Genomic DNA, 24,290 nt, shown 5'->3' with positions numbered 1-24,290 from the left:
TAAAGCGAAGACGGAACGATTTTTTAATGAAAAATCAGTAATAACTGTTTCAGGTGTGAAAGACGTATTTCTTCACCGATAGCAGAATTGTATGATGCCTGGGAGCAGCATACGCCACGAGGCCATATCTATCCTGAAATTAATGCTGGCTAAGATTGCATTTAAAAACACATCTCCACAGACTAGTGCTCGAAGTCCTGGTGAATCCCAGTCTGACCTGATCTGCTTTACCGTACACACTGCGTCCAGTAACCTCATCAAACCTGAGCAAGTTAAAACCATTCTTTGGCTTTCCATATTTCAACAGCAATGCTTTTAGCTATTATATCACTTTGCACTTCAATAGCTCAATTCACTGAAGTAGTTCAAAGCATTCTGCAAACTTCATAAAGAGGAATCGACTTTGAAAAAAAAAAAAATCCACATTGTCTTTTAAAGCTAGCAATTCTGGTAAGTAGGATCTAACAGCACCATGACTGAGTTCAGAGAATGAAGGTTTTTCATGGGGCCGGGAAATCCCAGAGCCAGACTGCGTAGCTGAAGTACGGGCCCACATCAGCATGCAGTTCAAAGCAACCCAGACCCATTTAAAGCAAGCTAACTTGGGCTTGTGTCATCCTCTCTGGCTTCCACAGTCTTTGTTTCGTCCCACAAAGCGTGGATGAGGCCCGTTTGCAGCAGAGCAGAACAAGAGCGGATCTGTCTCGGCCCTCCTCGTGCCGGCACCAGCAGCCACAAAGCAGGCAGCGGCGGTTGGCCCCTTGCTAAGGGGCACGAGGAGGCACAGGCGGCTGGAGGGCTCCTTGCCACGGCTCCTCACGAGCTCACCCAGCCATCCTGGAGAGGGGTGCCACGGGAGATGGATCCCAGAGAGAGACCTCAGCTGCGGATGCCTGCCGTCGTTTTGCAAATCACTGGGAGGTACTGTTTCTGGTCAACGGTACAGCCTTACGTAGAGCCATTAAATGTATACGTATATATAGTCTTAAATACAGTGTTTTACTGCAATGAAATAGCTTTGACACAAAAGTGAACAAAGTAAACTTGAACACAATGCAACTCAGCCACCTGCGAGTTACTTGCTGCTGTTGAAGTTCCCCTGGTTTCTGCTGGGGATCCTGGATGTCAACAGAAAATGGTGACAGAGAGCGCTTCGTGAGACCTCCTCACGTAAGCTGTCTTGAAAGGAGAACCAGCAGCTGGTTTTCAGTTCTCCTGTGGCCTGAAGAGCATCAAATAGGGAATATATTTAATACTCGCACGCGCAGTAATAGTGGTAAAGAGAAACCAAAGATCTGCCTTCCACTGCTCTTCGTATTTGAAGTATCCATTTGGTTCATGGGTGAAAACTGCAATAACAATCAAAGTTGGCCTGTAATTTGATTTTTCTGAACGTAGGATGAATCTCACAGGTAAACTTCCTGCGCCAGGCAGGAATTTCACAGGTAAATTTCCTTGGCAGCCAGGCGATGTGGGGCAGCGATCCGCACTGCCCGGGTGAAATGAACTTTATCTGCTACCCGCGAGCGTGCAGGGGGCTTTCCGTCAGCCCCTATGCTCCAAGGAGGCCACAACCTGCGCTCGGGGCGCCCTAGAACACCCCAAAACCACCCCAAAACCACCTCCCCACACGCTCCCCGGGCTGCAGCGCCAGGTGCCCGACCCGGGCCCGGCGTGAGGCGCCCCCACCCCCGGTCGCGGTGCGGGTCCCCCCCACCCGGCTGCGCGTCGGGGGAGCGCCCGGAGGGTGGAGCGAGAGGGCCGGGCTCGGCTTCGGCGGCGGCGATCCGCGCTCCCCGCCGTGCGGGCGGGCGGGCGGGCGGTCGGGCCGGCACTTTCCTTTTCGGAGCGGGGAGGAGCGGCAGCTGCGCAGGCGTTGCTCGCACCCTGTTGATTAGTCAGTGCTGGGATGGCGCTTCCTGGGCCAGGCGCGGCGGCGGCGGGCGGCCCCAGCCGGTGCCGAGGGGCGGCGGGAGCAGCGGCAGCCGCCCGGCGGGCCTCCCCCTCCGCCTAGCCCGGCATGTCCCGCGGCGGCCGGCGCTGAGCGAGGCGAGCTCCGTCCCTCCCTCCTTCCCTCCCTCCCTCCTTCCCGTCCCGTCCCGTCCCGCCGGCGCTGCCCGCCCTGCCCGGGTGGGAAGATGGACCCCGGCCCCTGTCCGGGCTTCAGCCTGAAGGACGTCAAGTGGAGCGCGGTGGCCGTGCCCCTGGACCTGCTCGTCAGCACCTACCGGCTCCCGCAGCTCGCCCGGCTGGACAGCGGTGCGTGGGGCGGCGGGGGGCGGCAGCGCGGGGCTGGGGCCGGGCACCGAAATGGCCGGGGGGCAGCGGGGGCAGCGGTGCCCGGCAGCCGGTGTGCGGTGGGAGGTGCTGCTTCAAGGCCGGGGGAGAGGGAGGCAGCACGCCGGGCCACCCTGCAAATCCCCCTCTTCCCTCCTCCTAGGAAGGCTGCTAAAAAGCAGGGGTGGCGTGAGGAGCCCGCGCCGTCCCCCGATAACTTTTTGCTGCTGTTGGCGTGGGTGCCCACCTGCAGTTGCTAAGTGTGCGTGTCTCTCTCTACTCCAGGACGTAAGCGAGCAGCCCGGCAGGATGGCTGTGGAGCGGTGCTGCGCCGTGCCTGGATGCCTGCCTTAGGAAGTAACCTGCCGGCACGGACAGCCGGGGGACGGGGGGCACTTTTTCCGAAAACTCGCACGGCTGCGTCGCGGTGGCGTTGCGTGGTAGCTCCCTGAAACCCGTCCAGCCCTCCCGTCTCTGAGGGAATGCAGAGGGCAGCTCAAAACCGGGGTTTTTGCCCGGGTTTTATAATTCGCTACCCGGCGAGGTGGCCTTGTAGGTGTGTGATGCCGTAGGTCGGTTCTCTGGCAAAGTTTCCTGTTCGTTTGCAAAGTGAAAAACGAGCACGGGCATTGTCCTCTGTCGCTCCCCGGTGTGCCAGCGAGACCAGGGCTGGTTTATTGCTTAACTGCAGCTCCCGTCATCCGGCGGCGATTCGAGCCAGGGCTTTCGTGACTTTGTCCCTGGGTTGTGCAGTACTAGCGTTTCCTCAGAGCTGGTGCTCAGGAGCAGCTTAAAGGAAAGCTTCTTTGCCGTTTTAACTGCAGCCGGCTATTTTTCCTGCCGGTGAACGTGTATTGTCCTGTGATAATGGCCAAGCTGCTGTATCGAGGAGTTCCTCGTGGTAGTACCTTCTGTCACTGGCAGCAGCTAAGATGGCCTCCAGTCACTGCTCTTAAGGCTGTCAATTTGCTTGAGATTCCTGGCAGTGATTCAGGCTTTAACAGGGTATATATATTGATGACTTATTAATCTCCCTCTCTGTGTGATAGACTTCTTCCCGGTCTCCCCACTCCTCTTGAATTGCTTCACTGGAAGGGACCTGAAAGAGCTTTGTGTGGGTTTTGAGGCAAGGAATTTTTCCCCTCCACCCCTTTCATGGACTTTTTTTTTTTTTGGGGGGGTGTTGGGTCAGACCCAGTGAGAGGAATATCCCTGAACTGAGACAAAACGCTGCTGAGCCTGTGCACGGGCTGTTTGCTTCTGGTGTGCCACACTTAAAGCACGCTGAGCGCTCTTTGATCGTGTCCCGGGATGGCCAGACGGGTGGCAGCTGTCGGAGTAGCTGTCCTGTGAATAAAGTTTGACCCCACGCTAAGCCCTGCTAGGATAGAGCATGGAGCTAACGTGGCAAAGGGGCTTTGGGCTGGAGCTGGCTGAGGTGTGGCCAGTTCAGAGCGCGGGCAGAGGCTCTCGGGTCTGCTTTTACCTCCTTGTACAGACATACCTTTTAACCCAAGGGACTACAGATGGCAGACAAATCAATACTTTGTAGAGAACATAGGCGCCGTGGTCTCGGTGGTGCGAAGGGGATGCTTTTCCCATTTCCAAAGGAGGTTGTCTTGCAATACAAGGAAGCAGCCGCAAGTCAGCGCATAGTCTCCAAAAGGAGACAAGTGCGGTGTGCGTGCAAATGATGGGAGCACCTCCTGGCCCGGGGTGGGTGCTCTGCATCTCCCGCCTTGCCTTGCAAAGCTGCTGAGTGGAGCTCTGTCAGGGAGTTGCTTGGTGCAGTACTGAAGGAAATAAACATAAAATCCATTCCAGGTGCGTGTCATCCAATGCTTAGGCAGTTTAGGGCTACCCCTGTTAACAAAGTAGAGTCTTCTGCCGGTTTTATCGGGGTACAGCTCTGGTCTCCACACTGCTGAAGGCACAGCTTGCAGATAACCAACACGTCCAAGTTTTAGTTGTGTGGAAGTGGCCTTGTCTGTTCTTTAAGCATTGAATTCCTGCTGAGACCAGTGGAAGCTGCAAGCATTCGGTGCTGTTGGAAGTCAAACCACCTGTAGATGTCTGTCTTCAGTCACCTTTCGGTTGCGTGGTTGGCTATGCCGTCTGCAGCAGCGGGTTGTTTTAAGACTGGTTGTTTCAGTCATGGTAAGGTTTTGTGACAGTCAGAACTCATTTATTTTGGAGGACCAGGGTGTAGAGGGGGACTGAAAAGCTGGAGACTTACTTTCTTCAGAAGAGGCCAGCCTTACTGTGTTGTTTCCACGTTTCTTAATGGAATTTAGCACTGTACGGGTAATGTTCATGTATGATATGCACACAATATCTCCGTTTTTTCACTGTTGCCTCACCTTCAGGCCTTTCAGCTTGAAGGGGGAGGATTGGTATGATGAATGCAGTTTCCTACTTTGAGTCTGGATGTGCAGCTCCTGGAAGAATGCCCTTAAGTAGTTCAGTTTGATTTCTTGACAGAAGTTATGAAATATTTATGTGCACTAAATTTGGTCCTCTGCTAAGAAGGGAGGATTTTTCTTGATGATATGGGATAAGGGAGGAATGGGAGGAAGTAGTCTCTTGTGCTACATGAAGGTACAGTTGGAAGTAACTAGGCAGCAGTGCCTACCTTATCTGTCTATAAATGATAAATATGTGAACTTCTGCTTTTCAGGTGAAATTTTAGGACTGTTTAGTTGGGTTCCAGGTTATGCTCTTGGATGCCAAGACAAGTTTTTAAGATGGCCATTTTGAAGATGGCCTGACCCTCCAGGTTTTTTTTAATCGGCTTTGTGTTTCACTATTTTCCTGGTGAATATCATTAGGTTAATTGGGCAAACAGAGTACAGAATAAAGATTCTGTCACTCCAGAGAGGAAGCAAATGTTTTTCCAGCACATAAACTTAAATATTTCCAGAGGACAACTCAAATGCAAAGCCGCTGAAAGAGTACTAAGCACCATCCCAAAGAAAATGAATGAACTTTATGTAACGCTGCATAATTCAGAGCGGGCTGTTGCAGATGAAAAGAAGCAAGATCCAAAGAGTGAGAGGCGAGCGAGCTTTGTGCTGTGTTTTTCCTGCCCTCTTCCCCCGGCCGCCCCAAGTTGCATTGTCACAGCAGAGTCCCACCCCAGTGACACTGAGAGGCTTGTGTCTGGGGTCAGCGGGAAAAGGTTTTCACTCTGGGACCCCGCAGCAAAAAGAGCTCTTGTCCGAGCTCTTGGTCATTGCCATAAGGCAGAAGGTGCGCGTAGCTGGTCCCTGGGAAGGCACGGACATGCGTGCAAGCTTGGGCTGGCTGTCTTCAAGTTATCAGCAGGAAAGGCAAAAAGTGAAAACGTGACTGTTTTTTGCTAATTTGTAATGCTGAAATGATGCTGGGTATGATTATCTCAAGGCTTTAAATTTCTGACGATTATTTTTCTAAGGATAATTTTGGAGGGTAAATGAGAAATGCTATCAAAGATAAGATCTGGAAAATGTCGTTTGCATAGAGCTGACCTTCAGGCCAAGCTTTTCTTTGTAAGCTCACTGCTTCAGGCTCCAAAAGTCTGTTTTCTTGTACTTGGTGGGACTCCCCTTCACCCTGCCAACGCTGCTGTTTCCGCAAGCAGTTGGAAAGCAGACTTTGCTAGAAGATAGTTTTGACCCACAGGTTGGCTATGAAGAGTTCAGGCCTTGTGTATGAAGACTAAAGTTTCTGGGATTAAGAGGTTATCCTCTGGTATTTTATTTTTTTCACAAGGAATAAACATATTTGTACATGCCCTAAAAACGTGTTTGGGAAACCAGTGCTGTAGGGATCAAACATGGTACGTGGCCAGTTGGGGGAAGACCTCAGCTCATGGAGAAGCGGTTCCCTGCTGTGCGCTATGAAAAAATGATGGTGAATTTTTCCGGAAGGGAGTCTGAGGATCACTACGAGCCATTAAGACTCAGAAGGAAATTCTTTTCTCTGCGGCATATATGTGTGGTTGCTTTAAGACGAAACGACAGAACTAGTGGCTAGGAAAAAAAAAAAAAAGGAAAAATCTATACAATAGGTAACAATCTATTTTTAAAAAGGCGGTTTCTTTTTCTTACCCCTCACTAAACTCTTGTGAAGAGCAGTGCTGGGGTGAATAGTGAGTTCGTGCTGCTTGGCATAAAGACATTTTATTTACTGTAGGTATTCAGTTTCCCTTTTTCTCTCCTTTCACAACCTTTCACTGTGACGTCTGTCTACTCCAGGCACCTTCAGTGTCCCGTTGTTCCCTGCAGCGCGTTATTGTGGGGCTTATTCCAGTTCTAAACATCTTGAAAGTGAGCACCCTCGCAGCTTATCAAAGAACATCATACTACAGAGAACAGCTTGGCCGCGCACATAATGAAAATTTCATATTGCGTCACTCCACAAACGCGGGTTATCAGCGCGGCTGAACAATGCTTGGAAACTACAAAGAATCTTATTCTTTTAAGGTCTGGGTGCTGCTGTCTGTGCTTTAATTGTCTTGAATGACCTCCTTCTTTCGAGAAGCTGTTGCCGAGTGTCTCAGCAAGCCTGCTGTTGATCCAAGGGGGAACGAATCACGCGGGGGTGGGACAAGGCTTTCGAGTAGACCAAAAGGAAGTTTCAGATATGCTCAGACTCGGGGCAAATGCCACGGTCTGACTTCCCGCTCTGGGTATGGCTGTCTGTTGTGCTTCATCTTGGTAGGTGACACTTCTCATATGCTGTGCAGATAGGCAAAATACCCGTGTGGTGGTTTTTTGTTGGTGTTGTTTGGTTTTTTAACTTTCCAGTCTCAAGGTATGTTTTATCCATAAGGCTCAATTTCATCCTTTTGTGCTGAGCAGCTTTGAAACTCCACCTGCTTGCACTGTATGTTCTGCCTTTAAAGCATCGTCTCAGACTCATCTTGCTTTCTCTTTTTTTCTACTTTACCTTGTTGTCTGCTGTGTCTCCATCAGGACAATTGAATGAAAAAAACAATTGACAGGTTGCCACTAACCACTGCTACTGTTTTTTTTTTTTTTTTTTTTTTTTCCTTTTCCCCAGTTGGCAGAGATGTGTTCCAGAAACATTTTAGTGAAAAAGCTTTTAATTCATTTAAAATCTGCAGCTACCGAATGGTGTCTGTGAAAATTACAGTGCCCTCCTGGAGATGGAGTCCAGTAACTTGGCAACACCCGTTCCCAGGAGTAACACTGGCTTCCAAATGAGGCAAACAACAGTTCAGCAGCATACCTGTTTTACACCTAAAAATCTGTGGGTTGTTTTTTTGAGATGCTTTCATGTCTGGCAGTGGTTTCACGTGTACTATATGCTCTCTGGCCAGTATGCCATTTGCAGTACGCTGGATCTTTGGTTGTGCTGTAGGGCTGCTAAGATGCAAATAGTTGCCTTCCTCGTGTGGCAGACTTAATAAATGTTCAGATTTCTTACTGATGTGCATGATGATCATGATTTTGGCTTCTAAATGTGTGGCTCTATTAGACAAAGCCGCTGTGTATTTACCAGAGCAAACTCTTCCTGGCCAGTTAAGTAGTTCAGGTATTGGATGGTGAAGTGTTATTCTTCTTTTCTTAACTAGAGTTCAAGACCTGTATCTTTAAATCCTTGGATAAAGTCCTAGGGGAAGCTTAGTGTCTTGGCTTTTTTTTTTTTTTCCAATTTAAATTACGTGTAGCTTTTAGATAAGGCACAAGATGTACATAAAATGGGAAGAATTAAAGTGTCCTAAATGGTTAGTAAAACCCTTAATCTTAAAACAAATGTGGTGCGATGAATCACACGCTGTTGTTACAAAATATGGAAGTGAGGAATGGTACATGTCTAGTGCAGGAGAGGAGGGCTTTGTTGTGTTTTTTTTTCTTATGCTTTGTCTGTAAATGCTGTTCTGGGACTAGGTGTTCCTGCTTCAGTGATTACACGGGTTGGCACTCCCTGTAATGGCCCAGTGAAGGCAATCCAAGGGAGTACGCCAAGAAGCAGGGCTAGAGGATACTGGACAACGTGGGCTGGTGCTCCAGGATTCGATGCAAGCTGTGAGAAGAGCTGCGCCGTGTTCCAGTCATTCCTGCAGTGGTTTGTCAGCAGCAAAGGGCATGGGTGTTGCTGCATTTCCTCTTGGCATTAGGAGCAGTAAGTCGGCTGGATTAGGGAAGCTTAAGTCTCTCCCCTATAGGAAAATATTCATCATCGTAGTGTGCATTGCATATGAGTCAAAAGCCAACCTCCATAAAACGCAGTGAGCCAATATTTCACGTCGGAAATTTGGGCTCCTTTGGAATGAATTTTATGTGGTGCACTCAGCCTGCATTCTTCATACCGTTTATAGTGGGAAAAGCCCGGGGAGCTGACTTCGCTGCACCTTCACCTGCCAGCCAAGTCTGCTCCTTAGAACAGCCGATGCTGGGATTTGAAGGCACGGTGCACGAGCGTGAAATCCAGCTGGATGAGCGGATCGAAGAGTGCCTCTCTGCTGAGGACCAGCGCCACGTCTGCCTTGCAGTCTTTGTGGTGGTGTGTGCATGTCAGCATAAAACTTACAACGCCACAGCTCTGCCAGAGCACCTGCACTCTCGGCTGAGGCACGGCGTCGGCCAGAAGAGCTGCTCTGCTTCCAGACCTGCGGCACCCCGCGAGTGGAGGTGTTACAGAGGCTGCAGGTGGCGGGGAAGAAACGCCGTATCCTACAGGATTTGGTTCTGGACTAGGTCCATTGTCTGAAAAGGGATGCTTCCAAGCCTTGCAAAACACACTCGGCATCTGGATCGGGCCACGGCATGGACCTGATGTGAGTCCCAAGAGCTGCTGCTGGGCAGTCTGTGGAGCTCTGTGCCACTCTTAGGCAGCGTACACACACCCATCTGAGAGCTGCTCTGCTCTCAGCAAGAAACTCGCGGCGATTTCACTGTGGAAAGCAGCAAGGCCTGCTGTCGCGGCAGGGAGGGTCAGGCACAAATTGCTGTGAAGAGTTTTGGTGTGGCAAGGTGTGTAGCAAAGACCTGTGCTCTTTGCTCTCCGGGCTTTCTGGTGCGGAAAGGCGTTTGCCGATTGCTCTTGTGGGGCTGCCTCTGCTCCCTGTTTTATTCCCCTGCACCCAGACCTTGCTTCTGGGTGCGTAACCAAAAGGGGCGGGTTTGGTCATGGAAGAACGGTAGGGAAGGTACTCTGATGGTAGCGTAGGGTTGCTTGGAGCGTCCTCAAAGTGCTCATCTTCAGGAAATGCAAAATAGGCTTAAAAGTGATTTTTGTTTGTTGGGTTTATCCTTCCTGTTCTAATTTGTGCAAGTTGTAATCACGAAGAACTTGGACTTGTGCGTGTTTCCTTGGCCCGCGAACATGTCATGGGCTCCTAAAGAGAACCGAGGATTCGGTTCTGTTCTTGGAGAAGATTTAAACACTGTCTCGGAGGCTGGAAGATGCCCGAGAGCTCCCTTGGTTGCTGAAGTTGATCCTGGAATTGCCTCATGCCGGGGCTGAATCTCAGTGACACAAACGTAGATGCTATCTAAAACACAGCACGCTGCAAGAATATCTGCAAGGCGAGCAGGGGGAAGCCTTAGTGGCTGCCAGGAGGAAGCTGGGGGTTTTTCTTTGCAGCCCGAATGGGGGAACCCAAGCGAAGCCAGGGACCGAGATCCCTCGTCGATGGGGCAGCCTGCGCCATGTACTGCTCTGCTTTGTGTCTGCGCGGTCATGGCAAAACTTGCCCCTGGTTTGGGTGAGGAAATAACTCACTAGGCTGCAGTTCTTCCAAAAAGGACCCCAGGGCTGCGGCTGCTCGCCGGCTGGACAGCGGTCGCCTGCGCCAAGGTGCTGTGCAAGGGCACGCGGTGCTGGGTCGTGGCTCCGCTCTGCAACTCAGGCAACTGGGGTATTTCGGGGAGGATGGGGGCTGATCAGGGAGCGGTGGGCTGGTCAGGCAACCGAGGGAGTAACAACCCTGAGCTGTTCATCCACGAGGTGTTTTCTGCACTGCTGGTACAGAAAAAAATGAAAAAACTGGTCTTTGTAGGATGGCGCAGGGAACTGAGAGGGCTTTAGCTATATTCAGGTTTAGGTTGAACATTAACCACTCCCAGAAATTCTTTCGAAGTGCTAAAAGGCTGAGTCCTGCCGTGCTGGGATGGTGCTCAGAGCACACATGGCGTGCCTCTCCTCCCTCCTCCACCGAGGGGCCGAGCGCCCAGGGTGAGTCTCTGGGCGCACCCTGGGGTCCTGCTCTCCCCTGGACTCTGCCCCGATGTTGTGAGGCCTTGAGAGTCCCCAAAAGAGAAAAGAACATGTTCGACCACGTTGGGTTTTGTTTCTTTTTTGGGGTTTTAGGTCGCCATTCGAGCAGCGCGTAATAGGTACCTCTCAAATATGTGACATTTAAAGGGTCATCTGCCAAACTAAGCAGGTGAGAAAGTTGCCTGTGGCTTTCTGGACAAGTTCTCTGCTTTACAAAAATAATATTAATAAAAAAAAAAAATAAAACACTCCATAACTGCACAATAGTTCTCATCCTTTAGGGCAGTTCAAGAACACTTTCTCAACTCTGTAGGAGAGTGGAAAGTGACTGGCTTCCCTGGATAATGAGTACAGTAAATTAAACTATGCTCGTTGTGGGTCATTGTGGTCCCGGATCAGATCTTTTTTTTCTTTTTTTTTTGTGGATGTGCCATAGTTGAGCATGTGCTGGCCTCTTTACAGGATGGTATGTCCAGAGCTCACTGGGAATGGAATGAAGAAGTGTTCAGCCTCCGTGAACTGGAAAATCTCCTTGAAGTATGAGTCCGCCTTTCAAGAACAATTGCTTTGAAACTTTATTGGCTTCTTTCCTGAGGAAAGACTGTGCGTGCCCAAAACTGACCTGAGAGTACAAGTGGAGAAAGGTAGCTGTGTGTACCTTAGGCAGTCATTTCCAAGTTGTGCCCGCTGGCCTTCTCTGAGAGTCTGTGCCCCTCACTCAGTTGCTGAGTCTGGTGCTGGGCTGTTGGACCCACACAGAGCATGGTCTCCTTACATCTAGGTTTGTAAAAATCATACAGTCTAAATACTTAATTACTAATTGCTTCCAGGAACTATTTTAAAGTAATCCATAAGTCCTCAGATATCTCCTGCCATGCATTTGTTTTTCTGTTTAGCAGCTTTTTTTTTTTTTTTTTGCTTTTTTCCCCCCCAATGGCAATGTTTACATAATTGTCCCAATAAAAGCAAGCACCGAATATTCGTGTTGCTTTCTGGCACTTCACCATTTTGAGGATGAAAGAGGGAAGGTTGTGTTTGTGGGAAGATGCATAAAGGAAACCTTTTATCTGCAAGCAAGAACTTTTTTTCCTTAACATATATAAAATAATAAATAAAAAAAAAAAAAAGCCACATGTGCGCAGATCTTTCCTTCTTGTCCAGAAATCCTGTTGCCTTTTCTCATGGCTCCCTCTCAGGGCATGGTTGGGTTCCAGGAGCTGTTGGCTTTCCCATCAGCACCATTCAGCCTATGCCCCGCACTCCTGTCCTGCTCTGGTGGGCTTCCAGTAGGTGTTAGGAGTTATCTGCAGGCATTTCCAGGGTTGCTGCAAGACAAAACATCCAGTACAGCCTAGCAGTAGCAGAATGGAGCAGTGCAAGGAGCTTCTATAGGTTTTCTGTTGTCCTCTCTTGCTTTCAGATAGGACATTCCTCCTTTTCTCCTCTTCCAGCATTATCGATACGTTGCTGTTGATCCTGTCCTGTCCTCCAGCTTCTCACAGCTCCTGTGCAAACTCTGCTTCTTATTCCCCCCGTGCCTTCTTCTCATCCCTCAGCTTGATAAAATCAGGGATGGGAATCCAGGGCTTGTTTCTTGGCCCAGACAGCAGCGTGGTGTTTGGCTGTGGGTGTACCAGGAGTGACAGCTGTGCCTGTGCTACCACGAGTGGGAAAGCGTGCAGGGAAAGTCCTTTCAGACATTGCTAGAAATTTGAAGGTTTCCAGTCACTCTGACCAGAAATTCAACCTTCAACTAGTTGCTGTGGGAAGGAAACAAGTATTCTGGACTTTGCAGCAGAGAGGTGGTATATATCAGTGCAGATAACGTGGGATCTCCCTCGGCTTCTACTCTTTTTCATATGTTGACCTGCTGTTTGGTGTAACGTAGTGAAGACGGTTTTGCTGGCAGGACTCAAGCACAAATTGGAAGGTTTTGCATGTTGTGCTTCCTTTTCTCAGCCAGCACTGGCTGCTTGCTTGACCTGCAGCGAGCGAGTGGAGATAACTGTGTGTTTGTAAGAGCAGTAATAATCCCTGTCCATTTGTTATGTGGTGTGACTGACTGGAAGGAGAATTTGGTGTGTGTAAGCCACCGCTTGTCGTTGCTGAGAGGCCGGTTACTAAAACATGAAATTATTCCTGCTTCTTTCTTAACAGTTCTGCTCAGGCATCTATTTAGCAAAAGGTCAAGACGCCCCTTTTGCTCTCTGCAAGAGGCTATCAACACACAGACTGGCGAATTCCCGTGCTCCTGTCTGAGATATGTTTATGTTGTTTTCTTTATGGTCAGATTATTTCTGCCCTAGTCTCCAAATAAGGATCTGCATTATACTGATGCTTCCTGTATTTTCCTACCGTATACGTGAATCGGAGAGGTGTCAGGGCTATGTATGAAAATACAAAACGTGACCAGTTACGTATGCATGTTGTTGCAGTCAGTGAACCCAGGATGTGGCTGCAGATGAATAGCAAAACTGCAATACCACTGCAGCTGAATGTAGGGCAATCCAGAGGAAAAGATCATCTTTGTTGTGTGCTTTATGGGTTGCATTGTCAAATATCATTTGTGTTCCTGTCAATACGTAACGAAATATCTTAAGACCGAATAGCCTGTGGGCAAAGATAAATTTATCCTCTAGGGGAAAGTGAGGCATGATGGGGTTTTCTTCGCTGTCATTTCTGTATGCTGCTCGCCAAACCTAGAAGCTTTCCCTCTTCACGGGAGGTGCATTTTTTCTTTTTGTGCATTGTGAAGACAATAAAGGTATTACCAAAGGGACAGCGTTCTCTTATGTTTTATTAAAAACAAAGCCATTGTTTTTATACCTTAGAGTTGGTGTAGATTTCTCTGAAACCATAAGAATTAATCATGCTTGGGATTAGGACTGCTCTTGACCAGGAAAGAGCGAGGTGCAGCTCTGGCTGCATTTCTCACGTTAGTGTTCCCATACTGCTGAGATACTCCTCCTGTACCCGCACGTAACGAAAGCGAGCGGGTACCTAATTGCCCTTGGACACCTACAATCTCTGCACACGTATGCGGTCAGTCCAGATTTGAAGAGGAGGCATTGCCCTGCCATTTCTGACGCTTGTGTTTTACCAGGAGGAGCGGGACTGATGGAGCTGATGCATGGAGAGACGGAGAGCAGCCCCCAGCAAGCAGGCGCCACGTCCGTGCCCTCGATCGATGCCCGCGCTGTCCCTGGCAGCCCGGGGAGATGGGGCGGGTGGCTTGGAGAGCAGCCAGTGGGCAGCCCGGCTTCAGCACGGAGCTGAACTTCTCCTTGCTTTCTTCCAGCTGGTTTTATTCCCGTCCCTAGCCCGGCTGCAGAAATCGGAGGCAAATTGAAGATGAGTTCTTTCAAAGCCAAAGCAAACTACGCTTGAGCAGCTCCTGCGTTTTGGCTATTTTATTTTTAATTGGGAGTTTGTCCAAGATGCCCGAAGTTCAAACAGGGATCACTGCCGTGCAGCACAAAGAAGCACAGTGTCTCTTTAGGACTTGGATACATAATGAGAGGACTGAGCATGCTTACTTGGCTAGTATTTTAAAATATCATCTAATTATAAATAACTGACAATAGGCAGCTCCCCGGCTCTCATGCTGTGTCCAGGAAAAGTCTGAATGAATAGGCTGCTTTTCTGTCTGCCAGGGCAATCTAGAATCATATTCTAGATCTGAAAGCCATGAGGTTGGCAGGGTTAAAGGTTTCTTCATGGGCATCCCGAATCTAGGGAGCTCTAGCCACACTTCCGTGACCAGGCTCCAACCATCCCACCTGGGGAGAGATGGTTTCTGCAGCCGCAAAGTTGTGCAGCTGCCATCAGTTTCTCAATTAAAGCAACCATTTTGTTGCTGTACTTGGAAATAAATAGGAAGCCAATGAAAGCATGTAGTGCAATGCTAAATGCTGACCTCCCACCTCTAAGTATTAAGCTTCTCCAACTCGGCAGCCGATGTTAAACAGGCACTTGGAAGTGTATCCTCCAGTGGCCCTCACAATATTTATAGATGCTCCTGAGCAGGAGCTTTCTAGCATGAGGAATGCTTGCCTCTAGTAAAGGAAAACCTCAGCTCTCTTAATGAGGTATTTAAAAGAGCTGCTTTGGATGGCAGCATGCTGCTCAGAAGTCCCATTACTGCCATGCTTTGCTTTTGGTCAGGTAGTTCTGTCATTCTCTTAATCATGCTGATCAGATTGCTTGTGAAAGTTACTGGTTGGGGTCTTAGTCTCTAGATGTGGTGCCCTGATTGCAAGGCAAATGTTTTAAATCTCCTTTCCTTGCGTTTGCCAATGAGAATTAAAAAGGGAAAATAAACTAAACATTAGATCTACATATAAATTCCTGTCTCCCTCTCTCTACACTAACACTAAACTAGGCTGGAGTCTGCTAAACTAGGCTGGAGTCTGCCTTGCATGCAATGAAAAGTTGTTCAGCTTTTTCGTTCTATTAACCTGTGAACATTTTAAATGTAGTTGATACGGGATTCCCTGCTCTTACTCTTACGGCTTCAGATCTTAGGTAACTTCAGAAACAGAAAACTTTCTTCGATAAGAATCTTAGTTTTCGATTAATTGGGTAATTCTCAGATCATTTTTTTCCCTTCAAGTCTAAAGTACAACGATAAATAGCTAGCACTATTCCCGGTGTTGTGGGGTATTAGAGTATTTTAAAGAATTGCTGAGACTTTCTACGGTAGTTTGTAAGTAACCAGGGAAATGTACTGCTCTGTTGGATCAATCTTACAGCTAAATCTGTAATGCAGATACAACAAACATACAGTTACGTTTGATGTTCAGCATTAATAAGAGTAATTACGATAGTGACAGAAAGTTACTGTGTTTTGGAATGCACATGTTAAGAAATTGTTGTTCTGAGTGTTGTTTTGTTGTTATTTTTTTTTTCCCCCGTGTGGGGGTGGAGAGCAGGCTGTGTTGAAAGATGTGCTTTGGCTTGCTTGGCTGGAGTTCATACAAAGTAAGGTTTCTCATTCTGAGATGTTTGCTCTGAAGGCTTGAAACAAACGCAAACAAAACTCAGTGCAATCTGTGGTGTTACCCTTACTCTTTTTTTCCACTGGTTCTTTATGAACACAAAGAAAGCAAGTTGCCAAGGTTCAATCTGTGGGAGTGATGAAGGCGGTGGAGCATTCCCCACCGATGGCAGTGCCACCAGCGTTCAGCTTTGAGTGTATTTGAAGTATTTGTGCTCCTCTTCCCCACAGTAGGTCAAACAGGTTTTTGGAGACTCTCTGAGATGATGTCTCTCTGCATTCGCAGCTAGAGGAAAGCTTGTATTGGAACAAACTGGATTTTTCAGTGGATTAATCTGTCCCATAGCCTCGTAACAAGATTATGGTTTATGCTGATTTGTTGCAACAGTACTGGTATATCTAGTTGTTCCAGTAGCAAAATGCTAATCCTGAAGAAATAAATCTGTCTTCTTGCTGGCAGGCATAAAAAGAATAGGGGGATGGGAGTCTCTGCTCTCTTTTTGGGTATTAGTGGATGATAGCCCGAGTTCAGCATCAGTTGGATTGAAGCAATTTGATTGTATCTGGAAATACAGATTGGAAATTGCAGAAGCAAAGCCTTATCTCCTTTCTCTTGATTGTGAAATATTTAATGGTCACCCAAAGCAATGTTTGATCACAGTGCTGTGAGGCTGAGGGATTACAGAAGCGCAGGAAGCGCTGCAAGAAGTGGTTGGGCAGTCTGAGGGCAAGGCTCTCCTTGCCCCTTGCTTGAAGGTAGGGTCAGTGAGGCAAACTGGATGCCCTGTGGTTGGGACACCACTGAAAATTGTTGCAATGTGGCCAGCTGTAGCCAGCAACAGTTGTTCCAGCCAAAGCAAAACTCTTGGGGAGCTTGTCCTGAAGATGCGGCAGGAAGAGAAGCGGTGCTGTGCGGTGTGCGTTCAGCTTGATGCTGTGTGCTGTGGTGCTTGAAGCTGGGCTGATCCAGCATTAAGAGGGAGACAGAGTGACTTTTGTGGCCTGTTCCCAGCCGTGCTGTGGGTGCAGCCTGCCATGGACAGCTTCGGAGCTGTCTGACCATGCCGCAGGGGATCAGTGTGCTGGGAGCACTGACTGACTGCAGGCCGGGCCTTGGCCTGCTGCGCCCCCTCCATTGCCTTCCTGGCAGCGAGTGCAGTGTTTGAGCTTTGTGGCCTTTGCTACAATCAGGTTTGGGATTATGGATACTGGGCACTGCTGAGCATTCGGCTTGTTGAGCTCTTGGCTTATCTGTGCCTTGCCTGTGAAACTAACACGGGTTCCCTCCCTCCGCCACCCGAGGCTGAGGGAAGCATGATTGCCGGTACCGGGCCGTGCTGCGGAAGAGCAGTTTGGGTGCTGCTCGTGTGCTGTCAGACGAGGCCTTTCATCTGCTGGAAGATGTGGATCTCTTCAGTTGATGACACTTCAAATCAGCATTGTATTTCTTCTGAGAGAGAGGGGTTTGATAGGAATTTGAATCATGACAGAAGTACTGCTTGATCCAGGTAATAGGAACCAGCACAAACGAATGTGCTGCTGGAATGAAACAGTTAAACAGAGACATATTTAAAACTACTCAGCAAATTAAGAAAGGAAGCTGAAAAGTGAGGTTGATTATCAACAGTCCTTGATAAAACTGCAATTTTTTTTCCAGATCTTTGTGTTGCTAGCTCAGAAGGTTGTGCAGCTGGGGACAGAGACCTCTACTCCCGTCCACTGTGCTCAGACACAGATGAGACCACAGTCAGGCTTTCGTAATGAATTGGCCCTCTTTAAATTAAAAATTTAGTATACTACGCTTTATATCCCAGAGATGATTAAATGTTAATGTGGTTTTTTTTGTTTGTTTTTTTTTTTCCACCTTGCTCCCAGAATCACAGAATCGAAGGGGTTGGAAGAGACCTCAAAAGATCATCGGGTCCAACCCCCCTGCCAAAGCAGGCTCCTTAAAGCAGGCTGCCCAGGTAGGTGTCCAGATGTGCCTTGAATATCTCCAGAGAGGGAGACTCCACAACCTCCCTGGGCAGCCTGTTCCAGTGCTCTGTCACCCTCACCATGAAGAAGTTCTTGCGCATGCTGGTGCGGAACTTCCTGCGCTCTATCTTGTGGCCATTGCCCCTTGTCCTGTCCCCACAAACCACTGAGAAGAGGTTGGCCAAATCCTTCTGTTTCCCACACCTCAGGTATTTATACACATTGATGAGATCCCCTCTCAGTCTTCTCTTCTCCAGGCTGAACAGACCCAGGTCTCGCAGCCTTTCCTCATAGGGAAGATGCTCCAGGCCCTGTATCATCTTTGTGGCCCTCCGCTGAAACTACAGTATTTACCCATCTAGTTCACTGGCAGTCTGCATTTAGATTACACATGATCCACCCCCATGCACATTGTTTTGCTTTTCTTTAAACAAAGAAGTTTATCTGATCAGCTAGATAATTCTTACTTTTTTTTTTTTTTTTTAATGTCTGTATGGAATGACGAAGTGAGACTGATAACATGGAGAGCCTTTCAAGGAAGGTGTGTTTTGTTTTGTTTTTCCCCAGCAGTAGTGTTTTCTACAATTCAGTGCTCTTTTACTTCTCTTCCATTATACATTTTATGAAACAGTAACTCTTCCAAGCCTCTGTTCAGTCATAGTGACAAAAAAAGTAACATTTTCAATCCTTGTAGATTTCCTGTTCGCTACTGTTGTTAAAAGTGGGGTTCTTCATGTACCAAAATAGTTGTGAGGTTTTCTTTCATTCCTTTGTTAAGAAAAATTACAAGGATGTGAAATTTTTCCATACAAAACCCTATTGCTACTTCAAAATGGAAAATTCAGACGTTGTTCTCATCCTATTGAACTTTTTTCTCTGACCTACATTTTGACAAGTTTTATGTTTGCGGAAAGAATAGCACTGGCAGGCTGAACAGCTCATTGAGATTTGACTCAGTAACCAAATACACTGCCAAAGTTAAAGCAAGCAAACCACCCTAACTTAACACTTACTGCTCTTTGACATTGAGGTATGTCCCTATAGGAGTATTCCCAACAGATACACTGGAGTATGATGCAGCATGTGGAAAACAAAATGTTTGATTTCCTTCCTCCACCCTCCTTTAGAGTTCAGATATAAGTTATTTGCCATGAGGAGTACTTTAGTGAGCAGGTTGCATGATCTAGTATTTAAAGTAAATAGATATATATATGTCATTATCCTAATTTGAATATTCAGAGTTAACAAGAAGTCTCTGTTTCTTCCCCATAAATGTAAAGTCCAAACTCAGCATTATGAAAGAAGAGAGCTTTAACTGTAGGAAAAGAGACGCTTGTTCTGCTAAGGTAATATGACTGAGAGTTGGGGATGAACGATTATATGCTGTGATAGCATTGTGGTAGGTTGCAGGTTGGATGAATCTGTCCCATGTGCTGGTACAGCTTCAGTCTGTCTAAAACAGCATGACCATGAGATGACTTTAGGTGAAGTCAGTGCTTCTGAAGGAAAGAGGGTATTTGCTCATTTGTTTCTTTCCTTACTTTGATGGTCTGATGACCAGCTGCCTTCAGATGGTCACGTACCACAGCACTGCAGGTATTTGAATAACCAGTAGCATGTAGTCCAGTTCATCTTCCGAGTTGCCATGTCTCATTTATTTTTCCTCTACTACATGTATTTAAACCATCTTTGGAAGAGGAAACGCTGTGCTTGTGTGCTGGGAGGAGCTGCAGCTTTTACTTGCTGTGAATGTGCCAATGACTTAAAAAGAAACCAAGTTCATCTTAGGATGATACCTCTGTGGGAGCTATGTGACTAGCAAATACTTGCAGTAACACAAGTTGGCCTTTTCAGAAAACAAGACAACTTTTACTAGTTGACTGCTGTACGGTATTGTAGATTCTTTCTTTTGGAGTGGAAAAGCAGGGCTGGTATTTCTATTTGTGCTAGCAGTGTGACCTCCCTCTGACCTGAAACATCTCTGCACAGAGCCATGAAGTCAATAATGGTCTTTTTTTTTTTTTTTTTTTTAATAACAATGGGTTATAATTTCATTTCATCCTGGCTGGAGCTGTGCTTTGTGTTTTTGTGGTGCTGTAGGATAATGTTGAGGTGTATATTAACACATGGCTTGTTTGGCCCTCAGCCAGGGAAGGAGTCCCTTCTGCTTGTCCAGTGCAGCAGATACCGTGCAAGTAAGGCTCCTCAGTGCTATAATAGCATGATAAATAAATAAGCACCTGACTTCTTTCTTCTTTTTCTTTTTTTTTTTCCAGTTTCTAATCATTCTGTTTTCTGTTAGCTTCCAATTATTGCAAAATAAACCTTATTTTCTAGTCTCTCATGAAATGAGCCACGTGCTGACAGGTATTCCTAGTGATTTCATAGAATCATTTGGGTTGGAAAAGACCTCTAAGGTCATCGAGTCCAAACGTTAACCACATTTCACACTGGAAGTGCTCACCTGACCAGGCAGCCACCTCTTTGCTTTCTTCAAATTAACCCTTCGGTCCTAGCAAGTGCTGGTACAAGCTCCAGCGGGGGACAGTTGAAGCTACTCATTTGCTTGTCTTTTTGTAGTTACCTGGCTGAGCACCCACTGAAGTGGTTTTTAATGTTGCTGAGATTTTCCTGTATAATGTTATGTTATGTGATTGTGGAACATTAGATGGGGTAATTAAAACCCACCACCTACTTAACTGACCAAGGCAGCCTGGGTGATGCACTTAATTGTACAGCAGCTGTTACCTGGATGCAGATGGAGTTCAGACTTAATGAAAACACATGGCACAAAGTCTTGATGAATTTTCCCTGGGGTTTAGCAGGCATCTTCTTCACCAGCTATTTCACAGAAGTGATCTTAAGATTGTCACGAGCTATTTTCTGTAAGCCTTTTTGTTCCAGGAAGAGCAAATTCTGCATGCTTGAACTAATGTGCAAGGGACAGCATTAAGCTCGCTTTACAGTCCTCTGTGATGAATGAGATGAGAGGAATGTCTCCATAACCATCTTCCTGGCAGGAGCTGACGGTATCCAGTTCATCTGGCACGTGTAAATGCTATCTGTTATGTTGCTGGAACCTTGCATGGACTTCCTTTTTCTTTGAATTGCTCTTTACCTACTATTCTCATGTCTCCAGACGAAAAGCTTGTGTTTTAAAGGGAGTGATGTCAACTCTCAGCCAGGATGGCAGTGTGTGGCATTATAAAAATGTTTATGTTCATGTAGATTGCTGCTTATTTTTAGAAGTGTAGTTTCGGTGAGTGAATGAGTCATGTTATTCTGCACATTCTGCAGTGACTTGAATATCAGCTTCTCAATGCTAGAATGAGAACCCTAAAAGGTGTTGTTTTTTTCTGATGCTTTTTGTTTGATGTTTTTCATTTGTTTCATTATTTTTCTTTAGTGGTTAGTGTTGAAAAGTCACTGCTATCTTTGGCAAATGAGAATATGTGAAACCAGGGTGAATTTTCTTTCATGGGACTTGGCCCATTGTTGATCTGGAGGGAGGTGAAGAAGAGATGGAGATGCTCAGACCCTTCAAAACTGGAGGGTCTTCAGCTCTACCTCAGAGTCTTTACCCTAAACATTTAGAAATTGGGAAATGCCAAAGGAAATAAAAGTGCACATCCTCAGAAAGTAAGTGGTTGCTACAGCTTGCAGGGAGGTCAGTGCTTCCTTCACAAGAGATGTGCTTCCGTGTGTGCCGCAGCATTGCCGTGTATAAGGTCAGGCCCGACACGTAGCCAGCTACTGTTTCCTCATCTGGTTCTGAAAAACTGCAGGTGAGAACAGAAATTCGTCTCTGAACTTGTAGATTGAGCTATCCTGCTCCCAGTCTTGCTATAGTTCTTAACTGTTAATCTGAGATCGGAGTGTTTACAGCGACAGAGCCAAGGTTTGGCAAACGCAGGTGATACCGTTTTGGAACTGGAAAGAATTATGAAAGATGTATTGGCATTTAATGTAGGTGGTATTTAATAAGCATGGGAATCTAGATTAAGCAATTATCTTTTTTTTTTTTAATTTTGTTTTTTTAACTGTACCAACATGTGAACAATTTTCCTTTCGTGGTCAGCATTCCGTCTGCAATAGCCTTTGAACAGCAGCGTGCTTTGCAGTATTGGTGGTTTTTAGGAATTGTGTGGAAATGAAGTTTTGCCAATCATATAACTAAAAATTGCAATATGTCAGATTCAGAATGAATAAATGAGCAGCTGTTAGACGCTGCTTAGGTGATCTGTGATGAAATAGCCCGCATCCTGGTCCCGGTCACAGTGCTTATAGGATGACAGCTTGTTTAGGAACACCGGCTAACTTCTCAGCTCAGAGGTGTGAGGCTTTTATTGCGAGGCACGGTTGGGTGTCGATGCTTTATTTAGGATTTACACGCTGTTAGCGAATCATGAGTTTCTTAGTCTCGGGCATTATTATGAATAAAGTTGACTCATGTTTTGGAAAGGTAGGGAACTTGAGGAGGGGTGGGGAAATGCATGTGATAATTCATTGCTTCTGACTTTTATTTAGGAGAAAAAAAACACTCAAGTATTTGCCTGTAGATTCTTTGTAGTGGTTTAATTATATTGCAGGCATTCAGGGTGGGGAGGAGAGGGTGAGGAGATACAGCTAATCCATATTTGATCATACGAGACAAAACTGTTACTAAAGATGAGTGGCCTGTGCTCTATTTTCTCATGGCGTCTGGCTTTATGTAAGCAGTCGTGTAGGAGTATGTTGAATAGGTGAGAACCGAGTTGCATAGTTTGTGGATGTGAAGGCTGCTGACTTCTCTCCCACATAGCTGAAATGTGATTAATGAAAGGCTTGCATAACCTGTGTTACTGAGACGGGGGAAAATCAGATTGGATGCGTGTGGCTGTTTTGCAAGGTACGGTTTGCTGAGAGAAGTGTAAAGGGCGAAGCCCGGGCTGTGCTTGGGCCGGGACCTGAGCAGCACAGCCTGCTTCAGAGATGTCTCCTGCCTGAAAGGTTCATCTCTCCAGGAGGAGACTGCTCTAAAGGCACTGAGCAAGTCAACGGAAGAAAACAGAAGAGCGTGCACCACCACGTTCTGTTGTCTCATTCACGTTTGACTCTTCCTTGTACTTGTGTTTTTGCTAGTCCATTAATCCCTACAAGGAGCATCTTCCTATAAAGCCATGGCAGGCAGCCGGTCCACCCACAAAGACAGGAGACCAGGACGTGGTACCGACAGACCTGCCCTTGTGCAGGAGGCTTGCATTCCACCTCTCTCTGCTCCAGCTCCATGGAGAAGTACAGAATTCATTTCCGACTTAATCAGCGTGAGCGAATGATTGTTGTAACAGGAATTGTGGTTTCCAAGGCTCAAACAGAAAAAAAAAAAATGCAGCTACTTCCAGCTGCAGACTTAATTGGGTAGTCACTCTTGGGCCTGCCTTGGTAATATCTTTTTACACTCACCTGTCCCACCCAGTTTTAAGAGTAACCACTTAAACAGATCATGGCTTGTGAGCCACGGCTGGAAGCTCCTTTTCATAATGGGTATTTTTTTTGTTGTTGTTTTTCCTGAGAACGTCTTTCTCAGACTTTCGGAGGATGACCCATACTATAATTATTTCCCTGCAATCCTGGCTGGTACAATTCAGCCTTTCTTTAGGTAATGGCCTGAAATTATAACTACAAATTGTAAGGCGTAGAAAAGCATACCAGAGATGCTTTGTATTTTCTTCAAAATTTGTTTACCATTGTCAGTGAAACTAGTAAAATACTAGTTCTTCCCTTAGGTGTCATTGTTTGTGTTTTGTTGTGGGATGGAATAATTACTTGTTGCCATGGATTATAGAAAGCAGGAGTGTAAGTCTCTGAACTGAAACAGGAGTTTCAAGTAACACTGTATATTATTATCATTGTGTTTTCCCCGAAAATTTCAACTGTCTGCTGCAGTAAGATGAGGAGGCTTTTTATATCTATTAGGAGTTGCCTTGTAAGCAGAGAGCAGAAGATCACGGAATTGGAGGGGCTGGAAGGGACCTCAAGAGGTCATCGGGTCCAACCCCCCTGCCAAAGCAGGTTCCCTAGAGCAGGTTGCCCAGGTAGGTGTCCAGACGGGCCTAGAATATCTCCGGAGAAGATGCGTGCAGGATGCTCAAAGGCAGATGATTTGGTGAAATATAGTGGGTGCATGACTCCTCTAACAAATACCTGAAGGTCCTTCAAGATACGGAAGGGACTGCAGAGCTTTCCTGTGCTGCCTGGCCCTTTTGTCACTCTGCCCTAGGCCTTCCGAGGTCCCTTCTCCTGTGCTCCCAGTGCACTGAGGGTGCAGGTGTGGAGACACAGTCCAAGTAGCTCTTGGAAACCATCTCTTGAAATACTGTGCTTGCATGGTTGGAAGCTGCTCTCTCCGCTGTCAAAAAGGAGTAAAACTGGAAATGGGACCTCCACAGGGCAAAGAGTAACTGGTACTGGTGAGCTCCATATGCCTTGGGGTTGCCCACCCACTCCTTTAAGTTGCAGCCCCACGTGTGCAAAATCGGAACTTGTTTTAAGGTCTAGCAGAGCCTGGGAAGCCCTGGGACATGTCTGCCCCTTGATGGGCCGCAGCCACGTTGCTGTAGAGATCAGCCAGAGTCCGTCGGTCCGCGGGTGGCAGAGCAGTCGGTGGCAGTGGTCTCTCCTGACTTAAAATCCAGCAGTTCTCACACCCGCCAGTTGCTGTATTTTGATTCGTGTAGGAGGGTGATTCTTGATAGAATGAGAGCATGAAATCAGGCAGGAATGGAGTGTGCAGAAAGCGCTGCACGCCGTGGAAAAGATTGCCTGGCGTGGGCAG

The 24,290-nt window shown here is 47.1% G+C and overlaps 1 protein-coding gene and 1 long non-coding RNA gene across 2 annotated transcripts in view; one reads left to right on the top strand and one right to left on the bottom strand.

Moving 5' to 3' along the window:
* On the bottom strand, nt 1-1,845 carry LOC136790176 (uncharacterized). The gene is made up of 2 exons (XR_010829662.1): nt 1,718-1,845; nt 1-1,222 (listed from the first exon to the last, which is right to left on the bottom strand). It is a non-coding gene; the product is annotated as an uncharacterized lncRNA (long non-coding RNA).
* An 81-nt stretch (nt 1,846-1,926) lies between these two features.
* Nucleotides 1,927-24,290, top strand: part of GAREM1 (GRB2 associated regulator of MAPK1 subtype 1) — a 103,778-nt gene continuing 81,414 nt past the window's right edge. Inside the window, exon 1 of the mRNA XM_048049375.2 lies at nt 1,927-2,259. Within this exon, the coding sequence (XP_047905332.1) occupies nt 2,139-2,259 (121 nt within the window). The 5' untranslated portion in view covers nt 1,927-2,138. The remainder of the gene's footprint in view (nt 2,260-24,290) is intronic.

This window comes from Anser cygnoides, chromosome 2, assembly GCF_040182565.1.
Source record: "Anser cygnoides isolate HZ-2024a breed goose chromosome 2, Taihu_goose_T2T_genome, whole genome shotgun sequence".
NCBI lineage: Eukaryota > Metazoa > Chordata > Aves > Anseriformes > Anatidae > Anser > Anser cygnoides.
The sequence above is the reverse complement of the archived record's forward strand: the minus strand, read 5'-3'. Positions and strand labels throughout refer to the sequence as shown.